At 42.8% G+C, this 23,224-nt stretch overlaps 1 protein-coding gene across 8 annotated transcripts in view; it reads left to right on the forward strand.

Moving 5' to 3' along the window:
• LOC106604903 (polycomb protein SCMH1) overlaps positions 1 to 10,738 on the forward strand; it is a 55,335-nt gene extending 44,597 nt beyond the window's left edge. For 7 of the 8 annotated variants that reach the window (XM_045718273.2, XM_045718274.2, XM_045718277.2 and 4 more), the window contains 9 exons: positions 2,420 to 2,655; positions 2,908 to 3,084; positions 3,179 to 3,305; positions 3,572 to 3,772; positions 4,083 to 4,250; positions 4,440 to 4,565; positions 6,856 to 6,987; positions 7,205 to 7,338; positions 8,494 to 10,738. In XM_045718273.2, the coding sequence (XP_045574229.2) occupies positions 2,420 to 2,655; positions 2,908 to 3,084; positions 3,179 to 3,305; positions 3,572 to 3,772; positions 4,083 to 4,250; positions 4,440 to 4,565; positions 6,856 to 6,987; positions 7,205 to 7,338; positions 8,494 to 8,622 (1,430 nt within the window). In that variant the 3' untranslated portion in view covers positions 8,623 to 10,738. The remainder of the gene's footprint in view (positions 1 to 2,419; positions 2,656 to 2,907; positions 3,085 to 3,178; positions 3,306 to 3,571; positions 3,773 to 4,082; positions 4,251 to 4,439; positions 4,566 to 6,855; positions 6,988 to 7,204; positions 7,339 to 8,493) is intronic. The other variant, XM_045718278.2, reaches the window with a different exon arrangement.
• Positions 10,739 to 23,224: the final 12,486 nt, after the last annotated feature.

The raw sequence follows: 23,224 nt of genomic DNA on the forward strand, positions 1-23,224 counted from the left end.
TGCATGCTGTGGTTGCTTCATACACATTAGGCAGTGTGTGATTTAGACTTGGCATGGCTCCTAATAACGGAAGGGTGTGTACTACAGGGTGTGAGGTTTAAAGATAAATGTTAACACCATATCTGACAGCTGTCGGCAGTTTGTGTCTTTATTGCAACTACTCTTATTTCCCAGGCAGTGTCAGCATTTTCTGCTTGATGGGCCTCTGTAGACTACTAGTTTGCTTTTTCTTCTGGTGAGAATTGCACAGAGATTACAACGAGAGAGAGTTAATTGTCTGCGGTTTATGAGGAATTTGGTCTTGTCCGATCCCCATTGGCGAGGCCTTGCAAGTGTATCAAAACTCAAGGAAGGAAGTGTGCAGAGAGGACGAGTCACACGGGTAACTTAGTGCAGAGGAACTCTACTGTCTACTTTCACTGTCTTTGTCTGTCTGTCTGGGCTTGTTTGGGTTGTAAAATCAGAACCACTTCACAAAGAAGCCCCTGTTGTGGAAGGTCTGTATTTGTTTGTCTCACCCTTTACCGTGTGTATGCATGAAGTGACAAGGGTGCTGGTTTCTTGGTATCATTAATTGCAAGTTCTGCCATTGATATCTATCTCGGTGAAGAATTCTCTCAATTCCATTCAAAGGGCTTTATTGGCATGAGAAACATACTGTATGTTTACATTGCCAAAGCAAGTGAATCTATAATAAACAAAAGTAAAATAAGCAATCCGAAAAGGGTAAATATTAAACTCACAAAAGTTTCAAAAGAGTAGAGACATTTCAAATGTTATATTATGGCTATGTATGGAGTTGTAACAATGTACAAAAGGGAAAAATAAATAAACAGAAATATGGGTTATATTTATAATGGTGTTTGTGTTTTACTGGTTTCCCTTTTTCTTGTGGCAACAGGTCACACATCTTGCTCCTGTGATGGCACACTGGTATTTCAGCTAATAGACATGGGAATTTATTTTAAAAAATTGATTTGTTTTTGAATTTATACAATTTTGATTTGTTTTCGAATTCTTTGTAGATCGGTGTGATCTGAGGGAAATATGTGTCTCTAATATGATCGTACATTTGTCAGGAGGTTAGGAAGTGCAGCTCGGTTTCCACCTCATTTTGTGTGCAGTGAGCACATAGCCCACAAAATGAGGTGGAAACCGAGCTGCACTTCCTAGAGCCAGGTCTGCCTACGGTGGCCTCTCAATAGCAAGGCTATGCTCACTGAATCTGGGTCTAGTTGTGTTGCTGTCCTGGGGCTCTGTGTGGTCTGTTTGTGAACAGTTTGTAAGTCGCTCTGGATAAGAGCGTCTGCTAAATGACTTAAATGTAAAAAATGTAAATGTAAATGTAACAGAGCCCCAGGACCTGCTTGCTGAGGGGACTCTTCTCTAGGTTAATCTCTCTATAGGTGATGGTTTTGTTATGGAAAGTTTGGTATTGATACACCATCCAATTAATAATTAATAACTTCGCCATCCTCAAAGGGATATTCAATGTCTGCTTTTTAAAATTTATTTTAAAAAAATTAACCAATCTACCAATAGGTGCCCTTTGCGAGGCATTGGGAAATCTTGGTCAGTGGTCTTGGTGGTTGAAATTCACTGCTCGACTGAGGGACCGTACAATTTTCTGTATGTGTGGGGCACAGAGATGTATTCATTTTAAAATAATGTTAAACACTATTATTGCACACATGTAACTTATTATGTGACTTAAGCAAATTTTTACTCCTGAACTTATTTAGGCTTACCATAACAAAGGGGTTGAATACTTATTGACTCAAGACATTTCAGCTTTTCATTTTTTAGTTACCTGTGGTGCTGATGTTTAAGCTAAGGCAGGTATAGTTTGTTGTGTGCTCTAGGTCAACGGTGTCTAGATGGAATTTGTATATGTAGTCCTGGCAACACTCTTTCTCCCTCTGTCTCTCATCCTTCCCTATGAAGGCAGGGCAGTAACATAGTGTAACACATAAGTGTGTATCACAACTTGCCCCTTTGTTCCACAGCTGAAAGCAAACTGGGTCACCATAGCCCTCCTTAACACAAAAGCTGTCTGGTTCTATGTGCACTTGTGTGTGGCCGGGTCTACCACTCCTGCTGTGTTGTTGTTAGAGGCATCACTTGATCAGTGGCTGTTTATGTCATGATATTGATTAAGTCGCTGCTCTTTCCTGGTTTGTTATGCGTTATTGTGTATTACCAAACAGTCATGGGGTCAATTTGATGCTACTTCCTGAGTCTGACATTCATTGTTTCCTGCCAGGCTGCATTTGAATGAATGAAGGAAATAATGAATTACATAACTTGAATGAATATATTGATCTCTAGACTAGAGGATAAATTGCATTTGTTTGATTCCTTAAGATCCTATTTTAACTTTTCTTTTACACTCCCCCTATCTCTTTCTCTCTGGGGACAGCAGTGCAACCCAAGACCCTCGGTTGCCTTTCAGACGGTAGCGAGGGAACAGCCATGCACCCCATGCCAGGACAGCCGCCTGGCCAACGGGGACGCAAGCCAGGCTGCAGGAAAGCCAAGCTGACAGGGCCCTGGGGCCAGAAGGGGGCCGGAGTAGGACCACAGGCCCCCCCGCCCGGAAAGGGACTGGAGCCTATCAAGGTTCCCAAGAAGAGAGGCCCCAAACCGGGGAGTAAGGTACAGACCAAGGACCCGGGTTGGGGAGTCATGGTTGGGGAGGGTGGGAGGGGTAGGGTTGGATGTTTCATCCTGTGTCGCAGCATCCAAATACTCTTTTATAATAACGACCTTATTGGTCAAAAGTTGAACTAAAGTCAAGAGTTCACTTCTATTCTAATTCCACTGCTACTGAGAAAAGTAATGTTTGCCCTCCAATTGACAACTAGAGTGGTTGACTTAAGTGTCCTCTCACTCCTCCTCTGTGTTTAGTTAGGCTGGGCGAAGAGAGAAGGCTGGCTGGAGGGTGCCATGGCAGGCCCAGGGCGACCTGTGTCCCGGCCCAGAGGGAGGCTGCCAGCCAACTGGGCCCAGAGGATGGCCCTGCAGGAGGGACAAGTGGAGTCTGTCAAGATCCCCAAAAAGAGAGGGCCCAAGCCCGGCAGCAAGGTAACCAAACACACACACAATTATATTTTAAGGTTTTTATGGATGAGCGCATACCACCCCACTAAACATTGTGTGTGTGTGTCTGTGTGAACAGAGAAAACAGCGGGTGGTGTCCAACCCCGTGCCCGTTTCCCCCAACAGCAGTATGCCAGAGCCAGACACCAGCACGGTGCCCCTGGACAACGCCACCATCCCCAGCACCGCCTTGCATGCTGCCACAGGTACACACACACAAAGTAGTAGTTCATCACTGCAATTAATACTCATATGGATTTCTGTGGAGCGCAATGCAACTTTTATTATGAATACTTGTATGCCCTCGGACATCCTTGTGAGTCAATTATCGATGAAAATGTAGTATTTGTTAAATATGTTTGGAGCATTAAGTCGAATCTGCCTTTTTCAGCCGGAGTGGTATACATGCTGAATGTTTGATGCCTCTGTGTTTGTGTTCATGACTGCCTGCATCTACCTACGTGTCCCACAGTGTGTGTATACCTGAACAAGTATGGGAAGGTGGGACCCCACTTGGATGGGCGGCGGGTGCAGCAGCTGCCCGACCACTTTGGTCCAGGCCGGGCTTCCTCGGTGCTACAGCAGTGTGTCCAGGCCTGTGTGGACTGTGCCCACAACCAGAGCTCTGTCTTCTCCTGCCTCAAGCCAGGTCACGGAGGAGAGGTCATATCAGGTAAGGTCTGGGACTTGTACCTGCTTTCTGTATGTGCTATTTTCTCTATACACTTTATTAGAAGTTTGGTTATAGAGATAATCAAATAGTCTTTGCATTTCCTTAAAAAATATGATTTTTCCTTCATTTATTTCAAGCCTCCCTGTGCACTACATCAGGACCAGTTGTTAAAACAGACTGGTAGATCCATTTTTTCCTGAAATTGATCAAACCAAAGCTCTATATCTCCTCTTCACTTGGCATTGCTGCTACATGTGAGGAACCGTATTGGCTATCTGAGCCTAACCCTTGCCCTCTGTGTCCCATGCAGCCCACTTTGACCAGCAGCACCATACCCTCACCCTGCCCACGGTCAACAACGTCACATACATCCTGCACTTCCTGGAGAAACTCTGTCACAACCTCTACTGTGACCCTCTGTTTGGGAGCCAGCCCATCCCCAGAGGGGGCCTGCATTACAACAGCTACGCCTACCCAGGTCCACACACACACACACACATACACACACTGTGCTGGGGCATAACCTTGGCTTTTCTGTTGATTCAGGACAAAAAAAGGTTGTCTTTCTTTTTGGCCTTTTCAACATTGTAACAGTGTCGATTTGAGTCCAGTATGTATTTACTTTTCACTCCTCACTGTTTCTCTTTTCTGATACGACTCCCTTCAGAAAGGAGAAGTTTTAGGGAGGGCCTCACGACGGGTCTAGGAAGAGGCTCCAAGCGGTTCCTTCAAGAATCCTACTACAGCCCCCTCCCCCACAAGCTGGGGGGAGGGGGCTGCCTCTCCTCAGAAGGTACAGCTCCTTAGGAACTCCTTAGGAAATCCTTAACACTTCATTTAAAATGACTTGGTTGATAAAAATAGAAACATGCACCTCTAATGGGACAAACAAAAGGAAAACATTTGTGTACAAACAAAAACTCTTATTTTAGGGTGTAGCTAGGACTGTGGAGTTCAGCCAGTTTTTGTATTGCAAAAGTCGGTAATTGACTGTTAATTAACAGAAACACGTTTAGCATCTCCAGCTCGGCCTCCACGAATACAAGCTGCATACAAGCCACATACAAGCTGCTGATGAGCATGCCTTTGGAACATCTACATTTAAAAAATGTAGATGTTCCAAAGGCTCATGCATCAGCAGCTAGTATCTTGTCAGCTAAGTGAACAAGCCTTCAGCCTATGGCATGGAGCATAGCCAGATAACATACAGTATGCCAACTCACATTCTATCCTTCGGAAATACATTTTCTTCAAATCATAATGTTTCTTTAGACCTGACTAAAATAAATAATGGATTTTTGTGATGGTGTATACTAAATTGAATATACACCATCACAAAAAATCCATTATTTATTTTAGTTAGGTCTTAAGAAATATAATATGAAGAAAATGTATTTCAGAAGAACAGCATGTGAGTTGGCATACTGTATGTTATCTGGCTGTGCTCCATGCCATAGGCTGTAGGCTTGTTCATTTAGCTGTCAAGATATGCTTATAAGTCCCGTGCCATTATTTTGTATTATATAATTTTATATAATTCAACTTAGCTAAATTAAATAGAAAGGATATTTTTCCCATTCGAGCGAGTGCGCATATGAAGTGGTTATGTTGAGCGTAAAAGTGAACCTTTGAAACAGGTCCTATATGCTAGGTTTAGAGTTATTTGGCAACTGTAGTTGTGAATGATACAAACCTTAGAATGTCTTACAAATCAAAACATATGGGCTGCGTGATGCGACTATAGGCTGTTATGATTTGAGAAAGTCGTACAAAAAAGCTTGCACTGTTTCTTGCCTCTGGCTGCACAGCTGTTCTCTCATAAAGTGATCATATTTTTACCCATCAGACAATTCTCAATTTAATCTTGTCTTTACTAATATGTACAATTTTTTTAGATTTAGAATGGCTCATTATCAAATGGGCAGGGGGAAAAGTACATGTCATCTGCATGCACTCGAATAGCGAATGGAGGCCGTGCACTTTCCCACCAATACGTTTTTCAATGATGCCTGGTAGGCTACTTCAGTTTTATAGCAGAGGCAAGCAAAATCTGTTTGGGAACATTGATGGTAACATGTTTTCACAACAAAACATATTTCACTAAACTGTTGACAGCCCCTCTGCACGTTTCAGAAATGAATAAAGGAGAGAGGGGAGGAGGTGGAATCGCATGGTAGTCTGTATAGCGAAAGGTAATGTCACCCAATTAGTTATGAAAATATAAAAATTCCCTATTAACTGGATAATCAAAATCAAATACAAATTCACTATAATTGTAGGCTTATCTGTAAACAGCCCTGCACAACCCACAGCATCACCTAGGGCTATATATTCTCTCCCAGACTCGTGGATAGACATTTTGGAGCATAGCACAAGGTAACCAGTCCATCCAGTATGCATAATAATACAGTCCACACTCAAAGGCGATTACTCAAATTTGTATAGGCTAGACCAATTATGTTTTTTTGCCATGTGTAATATGTGGTAGGCTATGTATTGTGTAACGGCACAATCATCATTTTAATTCAGGTATTTTTCGGGCTTGGGCTCAAACTAATGCATACGCTCTAAAATGCGTATTGGTGTTTTGAATGAATGTTTTTGCTCTGACATGCACTGTCAAGGATGCACCTTAGAAGCGCTGTCCATTTTGTTATGTTAGGCTTTGAAACAACATCCACAACAACAATGTTTTACACTCAGTTTCAACCTGCTGTTGAATTTCTTTCTTCAAATTGATCATCACAGTGAGGTGAGTTTTAAAAGCACAATCCTGTTCTGATAGTAAGTGTTTGATGTGATTTTCGATATCATTTGCATTGATGTCAGAGTGGTTAGAGGGACAATAGAGCCCTGTGTACCAGGCCATTAGGACATAAGAGATTACCAAGACTCAACAGTCGCATGGAATTTTACTGCGGTCAGACCTATTACCTGCCGGTGTAGCGGTAATACGGTCACCGCAACAGCCCTAGGTGTAGCCAGTCATGTCCCACTAAGCAAACTTTTTGACAACAGTTAAACTACAGGCTATAGGTGTGTCACTTGGGCCTTGTCATTGACTCTCCTCCATGTTGTTCCAGGTGAGCCCTTCCTCATGGAGAATGGTGTAGGGGGGTTGGAGCACTTAAAGAAGAGCCCCCTGTCCCCGGGCTCGACAGGGCAGCCTCTGGGCCTGCGGATCCCCACCAAGTTGCTACATCTCAACTCTTCAGGTAGGGGATCATCTTTAATGCAGTGCATGTCATTAAAGGCAAAAATGATATTGTCCAGTGGATTTTTCATTTTTAGCAAAGCTAATTGATGGATTGTGTATGGCTTTACGGTAACACTTTAGATGGAGTTGCTCGTCATTCCATAATAACAAACCCCACTGGTGATTGGTGACTAATGTTCCTCTGTATCTCTACTCTGACCCGCCATCCGACACAGGCGCTGAGCGTTTCAGAGAGAGCCCCCGGCCCAGAGGCCTGGACCCCAACCTGTGGACGGTGGAGGACGTCATGCAGTTCATCAGAGACATAGACCCCCTACTGGCCCCCCACGCAGATCTCTTCAGAAAACACGTATGCATCTACAGAATTGAATAGAACAGTAGTATCCTATTGCATCTCTATGTACATGTCAGCCTGACAGCACAATCAGCATAGAAGGACACTTACACTGCATTCGGAAAGTATTCACCCCCCTTGACTTTTTCCACATTTTGCCTTATTCTAAAATGTATTAAATATTTTTTCCCTCTCATTAAGCTACACACAATACTCCATAATGACAAAGCAAGAACAGGTTTTTATGAACATTTAGCAAAATTCATTTTTTTTTTAAATGACTGATATTTACATAAGTATTCAGACCCTTTACTCAGTACTCAAGTCTTCTTGGGTATGACGCTACAAGCTTGACACACCTGTATTTAGGGAGTTTCTCCCATTCTTCTCTGCAGATCCTCTCAAGCTCTGTCAGGTTGGATGGGGAGCTATTTTTAGGTCTCTCCAGAGATGTTCGATTGGGTTCAAGTCTGGGCTCTCGCTGGGCCACTCAAGGACATTCAGAGACTTGTCCCGAAGCCACTCCTGAGTCTTGGTGGTTCCAAACTTCTTTCATTTAAGATGGATGGAGGCCACTGTGTTCTTGGGGACCTTCATGCTGCAAAATTTCTTTGGTAATCGTTCCCAGATCTGTGCCTTGACATAATCCTGTCTTGGAGCTCTACGGACAATTCCTTTGACCTCATAGCTTGGTTTTTGCTCTGACATGCACTGTCAACTGTGGGACCTTATATAGACAGGTGTGTGCCTTTCCAAATCATGTCCAATCAATTGAATTTACCACAGGTGGACTCCAATGAAGTTGTAGAAACATCTCAAGGATGATCAATGGAAACAGGATGCACCTGAGCTAAATTTTGAGTCTCATAGCAAAGGGTCTGAATACTTATGTAAATAAGGTATTTCTGTTTTTGTTTTTTAATACATTTGCAAACATTTATAAAAGCTGTTTTCGCTTTGTCATTATGGGGTATTGTGTGTAGATTGATGAGGGAAAAAATTATTTAATCCCTTCTAGAGTAAGGCTGTAACGTGGAAAAAGTCAAGGGGTGTGAACTGTATGTTATGCCATTGTTTTTAGTGGAAGGAGTTTTTTTATTCTTAAGTTTTTTGTTGAGTTTATAACCTCCATAGCAAATTCAAATATTATCCCACTCCTATGTGTTGCAGGAGATTGATGGCAAAGCCCTCCTGTTACTACGCAGCGACATGATGATGAAATACATGGGCTTGAAGCTCGGGCCTGCCCTCAAACTCACATTCCACATCGACAGGTTCAAACATGGACGCCCTTATTGAGCTCGTCAGCGTCCCCCCACCCCGCAACCCTGCTACTACTACTCACCCCCCCACAGGATATAATGCACTGCGTACTACTGGACTGACTATCACATGTAGCTTCCGCCACTCGGCTATGATACCTAGTGTCATATCCCCCTCCCTTTCTCTGCCGCATCTAAGAAGCCCTGTGGCGAACTTCTGTTATTTAGATTTTATTTCTGTTGTGTGGCACAATCCAGCCCAAGGCAGCATGGGATATGCAGACTGACTGACTCGCCCACATATCCTCCTCATCCATCATGTTACTCGCCTGTTTTTCTATTCAATATTCTCTTACAACAACCGCTACCAATGATGCCCTCCCTGTGTGTAGCCATTTTTTACTGTAATGGCCATTTTAGGCCAGAGTTTTTATTACATTCTTTCTTTTTGTTTGATCAAGTGCATTTCTTTTTTGTACCCTCCCTGAAAATAAGGACTTGCATTAAGCTGTTTTGTATTAAATATGTATACTGAACAAAAATATAAATGCAACATGTAAAATGTTGGTCCCATGTTTCATGGGCTGAAATAAAAGATCCCAGAAATGTTCCATACGCACAAAAGCTTATTTCTCTCAAATCCTTTTTAGTGAGCATTTTTAATTTGCCAAGATAATCTATCCAGGTGTAGCATATCAAGAAGCTGATTAAACAGCATGATCATTACACAGGTGCACCTTGTGCTGGGGACAATAAAGGCCACTCTAAGATGCACTGTTTTGCCACAGATGTCTCGTTTTGAGGGAGCGTTCAATTGGCATGCTGACTGCAGGAATGTCCACCTATAGCTGTTGCCAGATAATTTAATGTTAATTTCTCTACCATACGCCGCCTCCGTCATTTTAGAGAATTTGTCAGTACGTCCAACCGGCCTCACAACCGCAGACCACGTGTAACCACACCAGCCCAGGACCTCCACATCTGACTTCTTCACCTGTGGGATCGTCTGAGACCAGCCACCCGGACAGCTGATGAAACTGTGGGTTTACACAACTGAAGAATTTCTGCACATTCTGTCAGAAACCGTCTCAGGGAAGCTCATCTTTGTGCTCATCGTCCTCACCAGTGTCTTCGCCTGACAGCAGTTATGCACCGTATCTGACTTCAGTAGGCAAATGCTCACCTTTGATGGTCACTAGCACGCTGGACAAGTGTGCTCTTCACAGATGAATCCCAGGTTTCAACTGTACCGGGCAGATGGCAGATAGCGTGTGTGGTGTCGTGTGGGCGAGCGGTTTGCTGATGTCATTGTGAACAGAGTGCCCCATGGTAGCATTGGGGTTAGGGTATGGACAGGCATAAGCTACAGACAACGAACACAATTGCATTTTATCGTGACGAAAGGCCCATTGTCGTGCCATTCATCCGCTGTCATGATAATGTAAGGCCCCATGTCGCAAAGATATGTACACAGTTCCTGGAAGATGAAAATGTCCCAGTTCTTCCATGGCCTGCATACTCACCAGACATGTCACCCATTGAGCCTGTTTGGGATGCTCTGGATTGACGTGTACGACACCGTGTTCCAGTTCCCACCAATATCCAGAAACTTCGCACAGCCATTGAAGAGTGGGACAACATTCCACAGACCATAATCAACAGCTTGATCAGCTCTTTGCAAAGGAGATGTCTCGCGTTGCATGAGGCAAATGGTGGTCACACCAGATACTGACTGGTTTTCTGATCCACGCCCCTACCTTCTTTTTTAAAGCTATCTGTATTGCCAGTCATGTGTAATCCATAGATTAGGGCTTTCCTTTATATGAACTGTAACTTAGTAAAGTCTTTGAAATTGTTGCATGTTGCATTTATATTTTTGTTCAGTGTAATTAATTCCAGAAAAAAAACACTAGGTTTCTCCCAGCTGTTTGGGAGTTGTTGTTTGGAGGCATGGTTTTCAAGCAGTATGACACACTACATTATCAAAACACATAATACTGTGCTGAAGAAATACTGACATGATAAACTTTTATCTTGTTATGGATGTTTACAATGACTGTCGTTATTTGTACTTTTTACATTTTTATACTATATTATTAGAGTTGAGAGCTTTATCATACACATTAATGTTCAATAAATATATAATAAATGTTGGTATCTGTCAGTCATACTTTCTTAATTTGTAAACAGTATTGGCATAGCATTAACTTATTTAGCCAACATCCAAATAGCGGTTTTTGGGCAGTGTTGGAGTTGGAACTGTGTTAGAGCGGTCAAATCCACAAGCGGCTCCTGGCAATATACCTAAAGCGGACATTGCCATTAAGATAAATCCCCATTAAGCCTTTTTTTTACAAGTTCGAACACTGGAATGTGAGGTGTAATTTACACCTCGATTATAGGCTGATAGAAGTCCTCATTTTATTTAATGATTTTCATTTGGAGTGTAATTTCTATATGGCCTACACTTTCTGGTTCTGAACTTCTAACACAAGTGGGATGGGTGTGGCTTCATGAAAATGATCAAGAACAGCTGCTCACCGATTTGACATCTCCACACAGTTACACCTTGATTATCGACATTAATACTTGATCTGATTGAATCTAGGCCAGAGTCTCAAGATGAGTGAATAGCATGAAGAGTTATGCAGTAATTGTTTTTGTACATTTTCAGTTTTGGTATAGTGGCTCAAGATTGAGTAAATATTGCTCCAGGAAGTTTTTGATGGACGACAGTTGACCGACAGAGGGCAGGTGAGCTCCATCCATCCAGATTTACTCAGTCCTGTCTCCTCGATTCCTCTCCTTGAGGCTCAGGCACATGTTCTGCCATGAGTCATTTAGTCTGAATTGGAGACCCAATTTAACTCACAATCATGTTTTTTGCAGAGGACATACTATTTGCATATTTTGTTTTCCTTTGAGGTGTCACAAGTGATGCTACAAGTTAATTAGCCCATATGTTGCGTAACACCTGGGTGCTTATTGAATTTAGTACCTCTTTTCTGACTGGTGAGCTAGATTCTCCAAAGCAAATTGTAACATAATTCTTACATCAAAGTTAGCCTATTATTTTCACGTTTCCCTGACAAAATAGCTTGAAAAGTGATAATCATTTGAAGTGATAGTTATTCCAATGAATTAAAGTGTGAATGAGAGTTAGGCCTGTATGCATGAAGTATCGATTGCAGCAGAAGCATTAAAAGTGCAGATGTAACCACATCCTCACTGCAAAAACAGGAAAGTGCATGTGAGGGTTAACTGACCAAACCCACTGATCAGTGCCGATTAGGGAGGTTTGTGTATGTGCATGCGTGTCAGACTTGTTCCCGTGTGTGTATCTGTGTGCCTGTGTGCAAGACAATTATGACAAGATCAAGGGTATAGGCTATGTTTGTTGATGTCTAGTAGTAGCCACGGTGTCATTCGTGAAAAAATAGCTATTTATAGACCTCCCAGCTCCTTGCACATCATGTGAGTTTCACAAACACTGAACAAACATGAGTGAGTCAGGTTTGAACTGCTGAAAGGGAGGCGAGCAGAGACAGTGGCGTTAACAGAATGCCATCTGACTCACCCACAGTTTTAGCTAACTGATGGTGGCATTCTCGTGGGGATGCCAGAGACTTTTAGGAAAGACCCAAATAGGAAATTCCCTGCCCATTGAGCAAAATTACGTTGAAAATATGTATTATAGACGTATTTTCCAGACGTTGAAACAAGGTTCATTTTCGGTTCTGATGAAAGCTGAAAATATGTATTTTCCAAACGTTGAAAATATGTATTTTCCAGACTTTGAAACCGGATGCAGAACACATCGGTGGAGGATTCTATTGCATTGACACACTACTCAGCCTGTACTCCACACAGACCTAAACAATCAGAGCAGCTGTATGCCTATATGCAAATAGACCATTGTCATACAGTGCATTTGGAAAGTATTCAGACTCCTTGACTTTTTCCACATTTTGTTACATCACAGCCTTATTTTAGAATGGATTAAATAAATAAAAAATCCTCATCAAGCTACCCCATGATGACAAAACAAAAACAGGTTTTTAGAATTTGAGCAAAGATATATACACTACCGGTCAAAAGTTTTACAACACCTAATCATTCAAGGGTTTTTCTTTATTTTTACTATTTTCTACATTGTTGAATAATAGTGAAGACATCAAAACTATGAGAAAACCCATATGGAATCATGTAACAAAAAAGTGTTTATTTTATATATATTTATATTTGAGATTCTTCAAAGTAGCCACCTTGATGACAGCTTTGCACACGCTTGGCATTCTCTCAACCAGCTTCATGAGGTAGTCACCTGGAATGCATTTCAATTAACAGGTGTGCCTTGTTAAGTTAATTTGAGGAATTTATGTCCTTCTTAATGCGTTTAAGCCAATCAGTTGTGTTGTGACAAGCTAGGGGTGGTATACAGAAGATAGCCCTATTTGGTAAAAGACCAAGTCCATATTATAGCAAGAACAGCTCAAATAAGCAAAGACAAACGACAGTCCATCATTACTTTAAGACGTGAAGGTCAGTCAATACGTAAGATTTCAAGAACTTTGTGCAGTCGCAAAAACCATCAAGCGCTATGATGAAACTGGCTCTTGTGAGGACCGCCACAGGAAAGGAAGACCCAGAGTTACCTCTGCTGCAGAGGATATGTTTGTTAGCGTTAACTGCACCTCAAAATGCAGCCCAAATAAAGGCTTCATAGAGTTCAAGTAACAGACACATCTCAACATCAACTGTTCAGAGGGGACTGCATAAATCAGGCCTTCATGGTCAAATTGCTGCAAAGAAACCACTACTAAAGGACACCAATAATAAGAAGAGACTTGATTGGGCCAAGAAACACGAGCAATGGACATTAGACCGGTGGTAATCTGTCCTTAGATCTGATTAGTCCAAATTTGAGAGGTGTGATGGTGTTGGGGTGCTTGGCTGGTGACACTGTTGGTGATTTATTTAGAATTCAAGGCACATTTAACCAGCATGGCTACCACAGCATTCTGCAGGGATACGCCATCCCATCTGGTTTGCGCTTAGTGAGACTATAATTTATTTTTCAACAGGACAATGACCCAACACACCTCCAGGCTGTGTAAGGGCTATTTGACCAAGGAGGAGAGTGATGGAGTGCTGCATCAGATGACCTGGCCTTCACAATCACCCAACCTCAACCCAATTGAGATGGTTTGGGATGAGTTGGACTGCAGAGTGAAGGAAAAGCATCCAACAAGTGCTCAGCATATGTGGGAACTCCTTCAAGACTGTTGGAAAAGCATTCCAGGTGAAGCTGGTTGAGAGAATGCCAAGAGTATGCAATGCTGTCATCAAGGCAAAGGGTGGCTACTTTGAAGAATCTAAAATGTAAAATATTTGTTTAACACTTTTTTGGTTACAACAGTACATGATTCCATATGTGTTATTTCATAGTTGTGATGTCTTCACTATTATTCTACAATGTAGTAATAGTAAAAATTAAGAAAAACCCATGAATGAGTAGGTGTGTCCAAACTTTTGACTGGTACTGTATATACTAAGCGGTGTCAGAGGAAGGCCCAAAAAATTGTCAAAGACTCCAGTCACCCAAGTCATAGACTGTTCTCTCAAGCAGTACCGGAGTGCCAAGTCTAAGACCAAAAGGCTCCTTAAAAAAGTTCTTCAGGCAAAGGTCTATTTTTCTCAATTTCTGCCTGACTGACGTGCTCAAAGTAAACTGCCTATTTCTCAGGCCCCGAAGCCAGGATATGCATATAATTGGTACCATTGGAAAGAAAACACTCTGAAGTTTGTAGAAATGTTAAAATAATGTAGGACACTATAACACAATAGATATGGTAGGAGAAAATCCAAAGAAAAACCAACCAGAATTATTTTTTTTGAGAGCCCATGCTCTTCCAATAGAACATTTAAGGAAAACGTTTAATATAGCTCCCAGTATGCGATTCCTATGGCTTCCACTGGATGTCAGTAGTCTGTTCAAGGTTTCAGGCTTGTTTCTTCCCAAACAAGGAAAAATTATTAGTTTTAGTGCGCGCGCGACGAAGAGGACGTGCACCTGCTAATATCGTTTTCCTAATGAACATATTTCTTTCCGTATGAAATATTATAATTTAATTACATTTTAGGGTATCTGAGGATTAAGTAGAAACGTATTTTGACTTGTTTTAACAAAGTTTAGCGGTAGCTTTTTTGATTCCTTTCTCTGCATGTTGAATGAGTGGATTACCGTAATTTCCGGACTATTAAGCGCACCTGAATATAAGCCGCACCCACTGAATTTAAAAAATATATATTATTTTGAACATAAATAAGCCGCACATGTCTATAAGCCGCAGGTGCCTACTGGTACATTGAAACAAATGAACTTTACACAGGCTTTAACAAAACACGGCTTGTAACAAAAATAAATAGGCTTTAACATTTACATTACATTACATTTAAGTCATTTAGCAGACACTCTTATCCAGAGCGACTTACAAATTGGTGCATTCACCTTATGATATCCAGTGGAACAACCACTTTACAATAGTGCATCTAAATCTTTTAAGGGGGGGGGGGGGGGGTTAGAAGGATTACTTTATCCTATCCTAGGTATTCCTTAAAGAGGTGGGGTTTCAGGTGTCTCCGGAAGGTGGTGATTGACTCCGCTGTCTTGGCGTCGTGAGGGAGCTTGTTCCACCATTGGGGTGCCAGAGCAGCGAACAGTTTTGACTGGGCTGAGCGGGAACTGTGCTTCCTCAGAGGTAGGGGGCCCAGCAGACCAGAGGTGGATGAACGCAGTGCCCTTGTTTGGGTGTAGGGCCTGATCAGAGCCTGAAGGTATGGAGGTGCCGTTCCCTTCACAGCTCCGTAGGCAATCACCATGGTCTTGTAGCGGATGCGAGCTTCAACTGGAAGCCAGTGGAGAGAGCGGAGGAGCGGGGTGACGTGAGAGAACTTGGGAAGGTTGAACACCAGACGGGCTACGGCGTTCTGGATGAGTTGTAGGGGTTTAATGGCACAGGCAGGGAGCCCAGCCAACAGCGAGTTGCAGTAATCCAGACGGGAGATGACAAGTGCCTGGATTAGGACCTGCGCCGCTTCCTGTGTGAGGCAGGGTCGTACTCTGCGAATGTTGTAGAGCATGAACCTACAGGATCGGGTCACCGCCTTGATGTTAGTGGAGAACGACAGGGTGTTGTCCAGGATCACACCAAGGTTCTTAGCACTCTTAACGAAACACGGCTTGTAACAAAAAATAAACAATTAGCAGTAAACAGTAGCCTACCAAGAAAGTCATTGGTCACTATCTTCCTCCTCCTGTGCACTGAAACCATCTCCTTCGGTGTCGGAGTTGAATAGCCTCAGAATTGCTTCATCCGATATTGGATCGTTTTCATTGTCGCTCTCGTGACTTTCATCCGGAGGCAAATCCCCCGCTGAGCCCTCTTCAACACGCAGCAGTCCAGCCTTTTGAAATCCGTTGATGATAGCGTGGAGCATTGTCAAAAAATCCACTGTCAGGACCCACTGGCAGACTTGACCATAAGTTGCTCTTCGCATGCGGCCCGTTTTAGTGAAGGATTTCTCCCCACTTGTCATCCAAGCCTCCCACTGAACACGGAGCGCCACCTTAAATGCACGATTTACACTGATGTCGAGTGGCTCGATTTAATCGAAACACCCTGCACCCTGCAGTTTCACCGGAAGTTGTCCCGCTAGCGGGACTCCTATCCCTAATTAACAGCTTCTACCCCCAAGCCATAAGACTGCTGAACAATTTATCACATTGACTTAGTTTTTTGACTTTAGTTTATTTAGTAAATATTTTCTTAACTCTATTTCTTGAACTGCATTGTTGGTTAAGGGCTTGTAAGTATTTCACGGTGAGGTCTACACCGGTTGCATTTGGTGCATGTGCCAATTTATTTTTGATTTGATTTGACTTGATCCCTTAAAATTTGGGATTCGGCTATTTTAGCCACACCCGTTGCTGACAGATGTATAAAATCGAGCACACAGCCATGCAATCTCCATAGTTAAATATTGGCCTTACTGAAGAGCTCAGTGACTTTCAACATGGCACTGTCATAGGATGCCACCTTTCCAACAAGTCAGTTCTTAGAATTTCTTCCCTGCTAGAGCTGCCCCGATCAACTGTATGTTTTGTTATTGTGAAGTGAAAACGTCTAGGAAGAACAACAGTTCAGCTGCGAAGTGATAGGCCACACAAGCTCACAGAGAACGGGACTGCCAAGTGCTGAAGCACGTAAAAATCATCTGTCCTTGGTTGCAACACTCACTACAGAGTTCCAAACTTCCTCAAGAAGCAACATTAGCACAATAACTGTTTGTCTGGAGCTTCATGAAATGGGTTTCCATGGCCGAGCAACCACACTCAAGCCTAAGATCACCATGTGCAATGCCAGGCATTGGCTGGAGTGGTGTAAAGATCGCCGCTATTGGACAGTGGGAAAGTGTGGAGTGAAGAATCACGCTTCACCACCAGGCAGTACAATGGACGAATCTGGGTTTGGTGGATGACAGGAGAATGCTACCTGCCCGAATGCATAGTGACAACTGTAAGGTTTGGTGGAGGAATAATGGTCTGGGGCTGTTTTTCATGGTTCGTGCTAGGCCCCTTAGTTCCAGTGAAGGGAAATCTTAAGGCTACAGCATATAGAGACATTCTAAACGATTCTGTGCTTCCAACTTTGTGGCAACAGTTTGGGGATGGCCCTTTCCTGTTTCAGCATGACAATGCCCCCGTGCACAAAGCAAAGTCCATGCAGAAATGGTTTGTTGAGATTGTTGTGGAAGAACTTGAATGCCTTGCACAGAGCCCTGAACACAACACCATCAAATATCTTAAGATGAATTCGAACGCCGACTGCGAGGCAGGCCTAATCGCTCAACATCAGTGCTCGACCTCACTAATGCTCTTGTGGCTGAATGGAAGCAAGTCCCTGCAGCAATGTTCCAACATCTAGTGGAAAGCCTTCCCAGAAGAGTGGAGGCTGTTATAGCAGCAAAAGGGGGACCAACTCCATATTAATGCCCATGATTTTGGAATGAGATGTTATACGAGCAGATGTCCACATCATTTTGGTCATGTAGTGTATGATACGAAATGGATTATGGACATCCAAAAAGTAATACATACCATACCAAACGTAACTTATATTAATTTGAGTGTTCCGGATTTTCGTTTACTATGTTACGTTTACCCCCGAGTCCAGGTTGAGGGCAGTGGTTCTAGCCAGGTGGTGTAGTGAGACAGGTGTGAACACAGCCAGAGAGGTTGACCAAAGGGATAAAGTGTTCAGGCCACCTCTCCCTCTCTGGCATACCCGATTCATTACAGAATTCCCAGAATGCTTTCACTGTCAGCAGAATGAATGTGCTGTAGGGTGCTTTTAAAATTGCCACAGGTCTTGGAATGGATGCTGAATGGAGAGCAACCCCCTCCTTGGGCTCCTGCGACCTTGTTTGTGATGATTGCAGGAACGTGGCTGATCGGTCACATGTCAGCAAGGGTATTATCTCTCAAGGGGAAAATAAACTCTCACACACATACAAACACATTCACATGGCTTCCTCAGGCAGTGAAAACATTTCTGTAAAAGTATAGAAACATGGACGTGAATATTGTGTGAAGCCGTGACGGTGTGGATTTCAAAGCATGGGCATTGCAAGTAATGGGCTAAACAAAGAAGTGAGTTTGAGAAATCAGAAAGTACTAAGAAATAGTTTTCACGTATAAACTTTATATGCCTGAACTCAGAATCAATTGGGATCTCCAAAAATAATATGGTCACACAAACACCAACACAGTGGTGAAGAGGGCAAGACAGTGCCTCTTTCCCCTCAGGAAGATTCGGTATGTTAAACAGCTACACCATTGAGAGCGTCTTGACTGGTTGCATCACCGCTTGGTATGGCAACTACTTGGCATCCGACCGCAAGGTGCTACAAAGGGTAATGTGTACGGCCCAGTACATCACTGGGGCCGAGCTCCCTGCCATGCAGGACCTCAATACCAGGCAGTGTCAGAGGAAGGCCGTAGAAATTGTCAGACTTCAGCCACCCAAGTCATAGACTGTTCTCTCTGTTACCGCCTGGCAACCTGTACCGATGTACCAAGTCTAGAACCACCCTGAACACCTTCTACCCCCAAGCCATAAGACTGCTATGTAGTTAGTTAAATAGTTAACCAATAGCTACTCAGACTATCTGCATTGACCCTTTTTGCACTAACTCTTTTGACTCATCACATACTCTGCATTCGGACAGTATTCAGACCCCTTGACTTTTTCCGCATTTTGTTACGTTACAGCCTTACTCTTAAATGGATTTTAAAAAATGTCCTCATCAATCTACACACCATACGTACACCATAATTACAAAGCAAAAACAGTTTTTTATTAATGTTTGCAAATGTTTCAAAAATAAAACACTGAAATATCACATTTACATAAGTATTCACACCCTTTACTCAGTACTTTGTTGAAGTACATTTGGCAGCGATTAAAGCCTTGATTCTTCTTGGGTATGACGCTACAAGCTTGGCACACTTGTATTTGGGGAGTTTCTCCAATTCTTCTCTGCAGATCCTCTCAAGATCTGTCAGGTTGGATGGGGAGCATTGCTGCACAGCTATTTTCAGGTCTCTCCAGAGATGCTCGATCGGGTTCAAGTCCGGGCTCTGGCATTCAGATATTTGTCCCGAAGCCACTACTGTGTTGTCTTGGCTGTGTGCTTAGGGACATCATCCTGTTGGAAGGTGAACTTTCGCCCCAGTCTGAGGTCTTGAGCACTCTGGAGCAGGTTTTCATCAAGGATCTCTGTACTTTGCTCTGTTCATCTTTCACTCGATCCTGACTAGTCTCCCTACCACTGAAAAACATCCCCACAGCATGATGCTACCACCACCATGCTTTACCATAGGGATAGTGCCAGGTTTCCTCCAGACGTGATGCTTGGCATTCAGGCCAAAGAGTTCAATCTTGGTTTCATCAGACCAGAGAATGTTGCTTCTCATAGTCTGAGAGTCCTTTAGGTGCCTTTGGCAAACTCAAAGCATGCTGTCATGTGCCTTTTACTGAGGACTGGCTTCCATCTGGCCACTCTACCATAAAGCCCAGATTGGTGGAGTGCTGCAGAGATAGTTGTCCTTCTGTAAGGTTCTCCCATCTCCACAGAGGACCTTGGGAGATCTATCAGAGTGACCGTTGGGTTCTTGGTCACCTTCCTGACCAAGGCCCTTCTCCCTCGATTACACAGTTTGGCCAGACGGACAGTTCTAGGAAGAGTCCTGGTGGTTCCAAACTTCTTCCATATAAGATGGAGGCCACTGTGTTCTTGGGGGCCTTCAATGCTGCAGAATAGTTTTGGTACCCTTCCCCAGATCTGTGCCTCGACACAATTCTGTCTTGGAGCTCCACAGGGAATTGCCTTCGACCTCATGGCTTGGTTTTTGTTCTGACATGTACTGCCAACTGTGGGACCTTATATAGACAGGTGTGTGCCTTTCCAAATCATGTCCAATCAATTGAATTTACCACAGGTGGACTCCAATGAAGTTGTAGAAACATCTCAAAGATGATCAATGGACACAGGATGCACCTGAGCTCAATTTTGAGTCTCATAGCAAAGGGTCTGAATACTTATGTAAATAAAGTATTTCAGTTTTTATTTTTAATAAATTTGCAAACATTTATAAACACCTGTTTTCGCTTTGTCATTATGGAGTATTGTGTGTAGATTGAGGATTAAAAAAACAAACATTTTAGAATAAGCCAGTAATGTAACAAAATATGGAAAAAGGGAAGGTGTCTCAATACTTTCCGAATACACTGTATCCGAATACACTGTTACTGTTTATTATCTATCCTTTTGCCAATTCACTTTATCGCTACCTATATGTACATATCTACCTCAATTACCTCGTACCCCTGCACATCGACTCGGTACTGGTACCCCGTGTATATAGTCAAGTTATCACTACTCATTGTGTATTTATTCCTTGTGTTATTATTTGTCTATTTTTCTATTATATAACAAAAAAAATCTCTGCATTGTTGGGAAGTGTCCGTAAATAAGCATTTCACTATAAGTCTACACCTGTTCGTAAAGAAGCATGTGACAAATACAATTTGATGTCCTCTGAATTATCTAATCTTAGTGAAGCTGCAGTTTGTTTATTTACCTTCTAGGAGAGAGGTTAATTCAGATTCTGGTCCTACAACAACCCTAAAACAACCATTTTCTGCAAATAGTCAGAATGCAGGCATGCATGATAATGCAACCTCCCACATTCAACCAGGCTTTCAGGAACCTGCCCCTGCTATCAATAATTAACTCAGCAGCTGATCATGTTTGTTCCGTCCTAATTCCCGTGAGGCTTCTACTTAGTCATCAAATAATCAACTAAACTACAAACTTCTGGGTCAATGTTTTTTTCTGAATAATATAGTGATAATATAGTCATATAGTAACAATGGGCACTAGTTCCAAAACTAATTTATGTTTGGATAGTGTTATGTAAGAATGTAATGTAGAACATTGTAGTAAAATAGTCCAATCACTACTACATAGTTGAAATCCCTAAATAGGATATTTTAGTTGGACAGAGAGAAGCTTACTCAATGTCATATTTACAAAGGGAATAGCCTACAGCATGAGATACAACTGCAAATAAGGGTGTATAGACGAGAGCCAACGCAATAATTAAAAAATTGACAAAAAACCTTTTGCACAGAATTGCTAGCACTTTATGAGACAGATTATTCAGAGCAAAATACTAGTGTTATCCAGTTAGCATGTTTGATAAGCCTGCAGGCCTGGTCAGCTTTCTTCATCAGAGAGGGGTTGGGGACCACAGCCCATGCGTGACTAGGTATGGCCACTGTACCCTCATTGGTGCAGGGCCCTGAGATTACACAGAGCTCATGGGAAGCCTCGACACCAGCTGTAGTACCTGGAAATAGAACGCTTGAGCCTGTTCAGGTAAAGTGTAGATAGAATGTAACGGAGAATGAGAAGAATATTAACATTACGCAACATATTTCTAGATGCAACAATCTGATCTTTCAGCCCCAGTGTGATCTCTCAGCCCGTGTGGGGGTGCTGAAGCTAGGAGCAGTTCGAGATACAAATAGATAGGCTTGTGTAGAATGGACCAGGTGTAGCAGAGAATAAGAATAATATTGACACAATGCAATATACACTGCTCAAAAAAATAAAGGGAACACTAAAATAACACATCCTAGATCTGAATGAATGAAATAATCTTAGTAAATACTTTTTTGTTTACATAGTTGAATGTGCTGACAACAAAATCACACACAAATAATCAATGGAAATCCAATTTATCAACCCATGGAGGTCTGGATTTGGAGTCACACTCAAAATTAAAGTGGAAAACCACACTACAGGCTGATCCAACTTTGATGTAATGTCCTTAAAACAAGTCAAAATGAGGCTCAGTAGTGTGTGTGGCCTCCACGTGCCTGTATGACCTCCCTACAATGCCTGGGCATGCTCCTGATGAGGTGGCGGATGGTCTCCTGAGGGATCTCCTCCCAGACCTGGACTAAAGCATCCGCCAACTCCTGGACAGTCTGTGGTGCAAAATATAACATGAATGAAAATGACATATATGGATGTTGCCAAAAAAAATATTGGTAAATGTTGAATTAATATGGAAATGACTAAAAGTAACTCCACTACATGTAACTGTTATTCTTAATAATCCATTTTTCATTTGGAAGAGTCAGCTTTTTAAACCAACATGGCTCAGTTTAAATTGTTTTTACATTGTAGTAAAACAAAATCTCATTTGATATACATTTTGACATAAAATTACTACATTCTGTAGCAATGAATGTTTTTTCCCATTAAAATGGGAAATGGATGGAGCGAGACATGATGTCCCAGATTTGCTCAATTGGATTCAGGTCTGGGGAACGGGCGGGCCAGTCCATAGCATCAATGCCTTCCTCTTGCAGGAACTGCTGATACACTCCAGCCACATGAGGTCTAGCATTGTCTTGCATTAGGAGGAACCCAGGGCCAACCGCACCAGCATATGGTCTCACAAGGTGTCTGAGGATCTCATCTCGGTACCTAATGGCAGTCAGGCTACCTCTGGCGAGCACATGGAGGGCTGTGCGGCCCCCCAAAGAAATGCCACCCCACACCATGACTGACCCACCGCCAAACCGGTCATGCTGGAGGATGTTGCAGGCAGCAGAACGTTCTCCACGGCGTCTCCAGACTCTGTCACGTCTGTCACAGTGTGCTCAGTGTGAACCTGCTTACATCTGTGAAGAGCACAGGGCGCCACTGGCGAATTTGCCAATCTTGGTGTTCTCTGGCAAATGCCAAACGTCCTGCACGGTGTTGCGCTGTAAGCACAACCTCCACCTGTGGACGTCGGGCCCTCATACCACCCTCATGGAGTCTGTTTCTGACCGTTTGAGCAGACACATGCACATTTGTGGCCTGCTGGAGGTCATTTTGCAGGGCTCTGGCAGTGCTCCTCCTTGCACAAAGGCGGAGGTAGCGGTCCTGCTGCTCGGTTGTTGCCCTCCTATGGCCTCCTCCACGTCTCCTGATGTACTGGCCTGTCTCCTGGTAGC

The sequence above is a fragment of the Salmo salar genome, chromosome 05 (genome assembly GCF_965601325.2).
Source record: "Salmo salar chromosome 05, fSalSal1, whole genome shotgun sequence".
Taxonomy (NCBI): domain Eukaryota; kingdom Metazoa; phylum Chordata; class Actinopteri; order Salmoniformes; family Salmonidae; genus Salmo; species Salmo salar.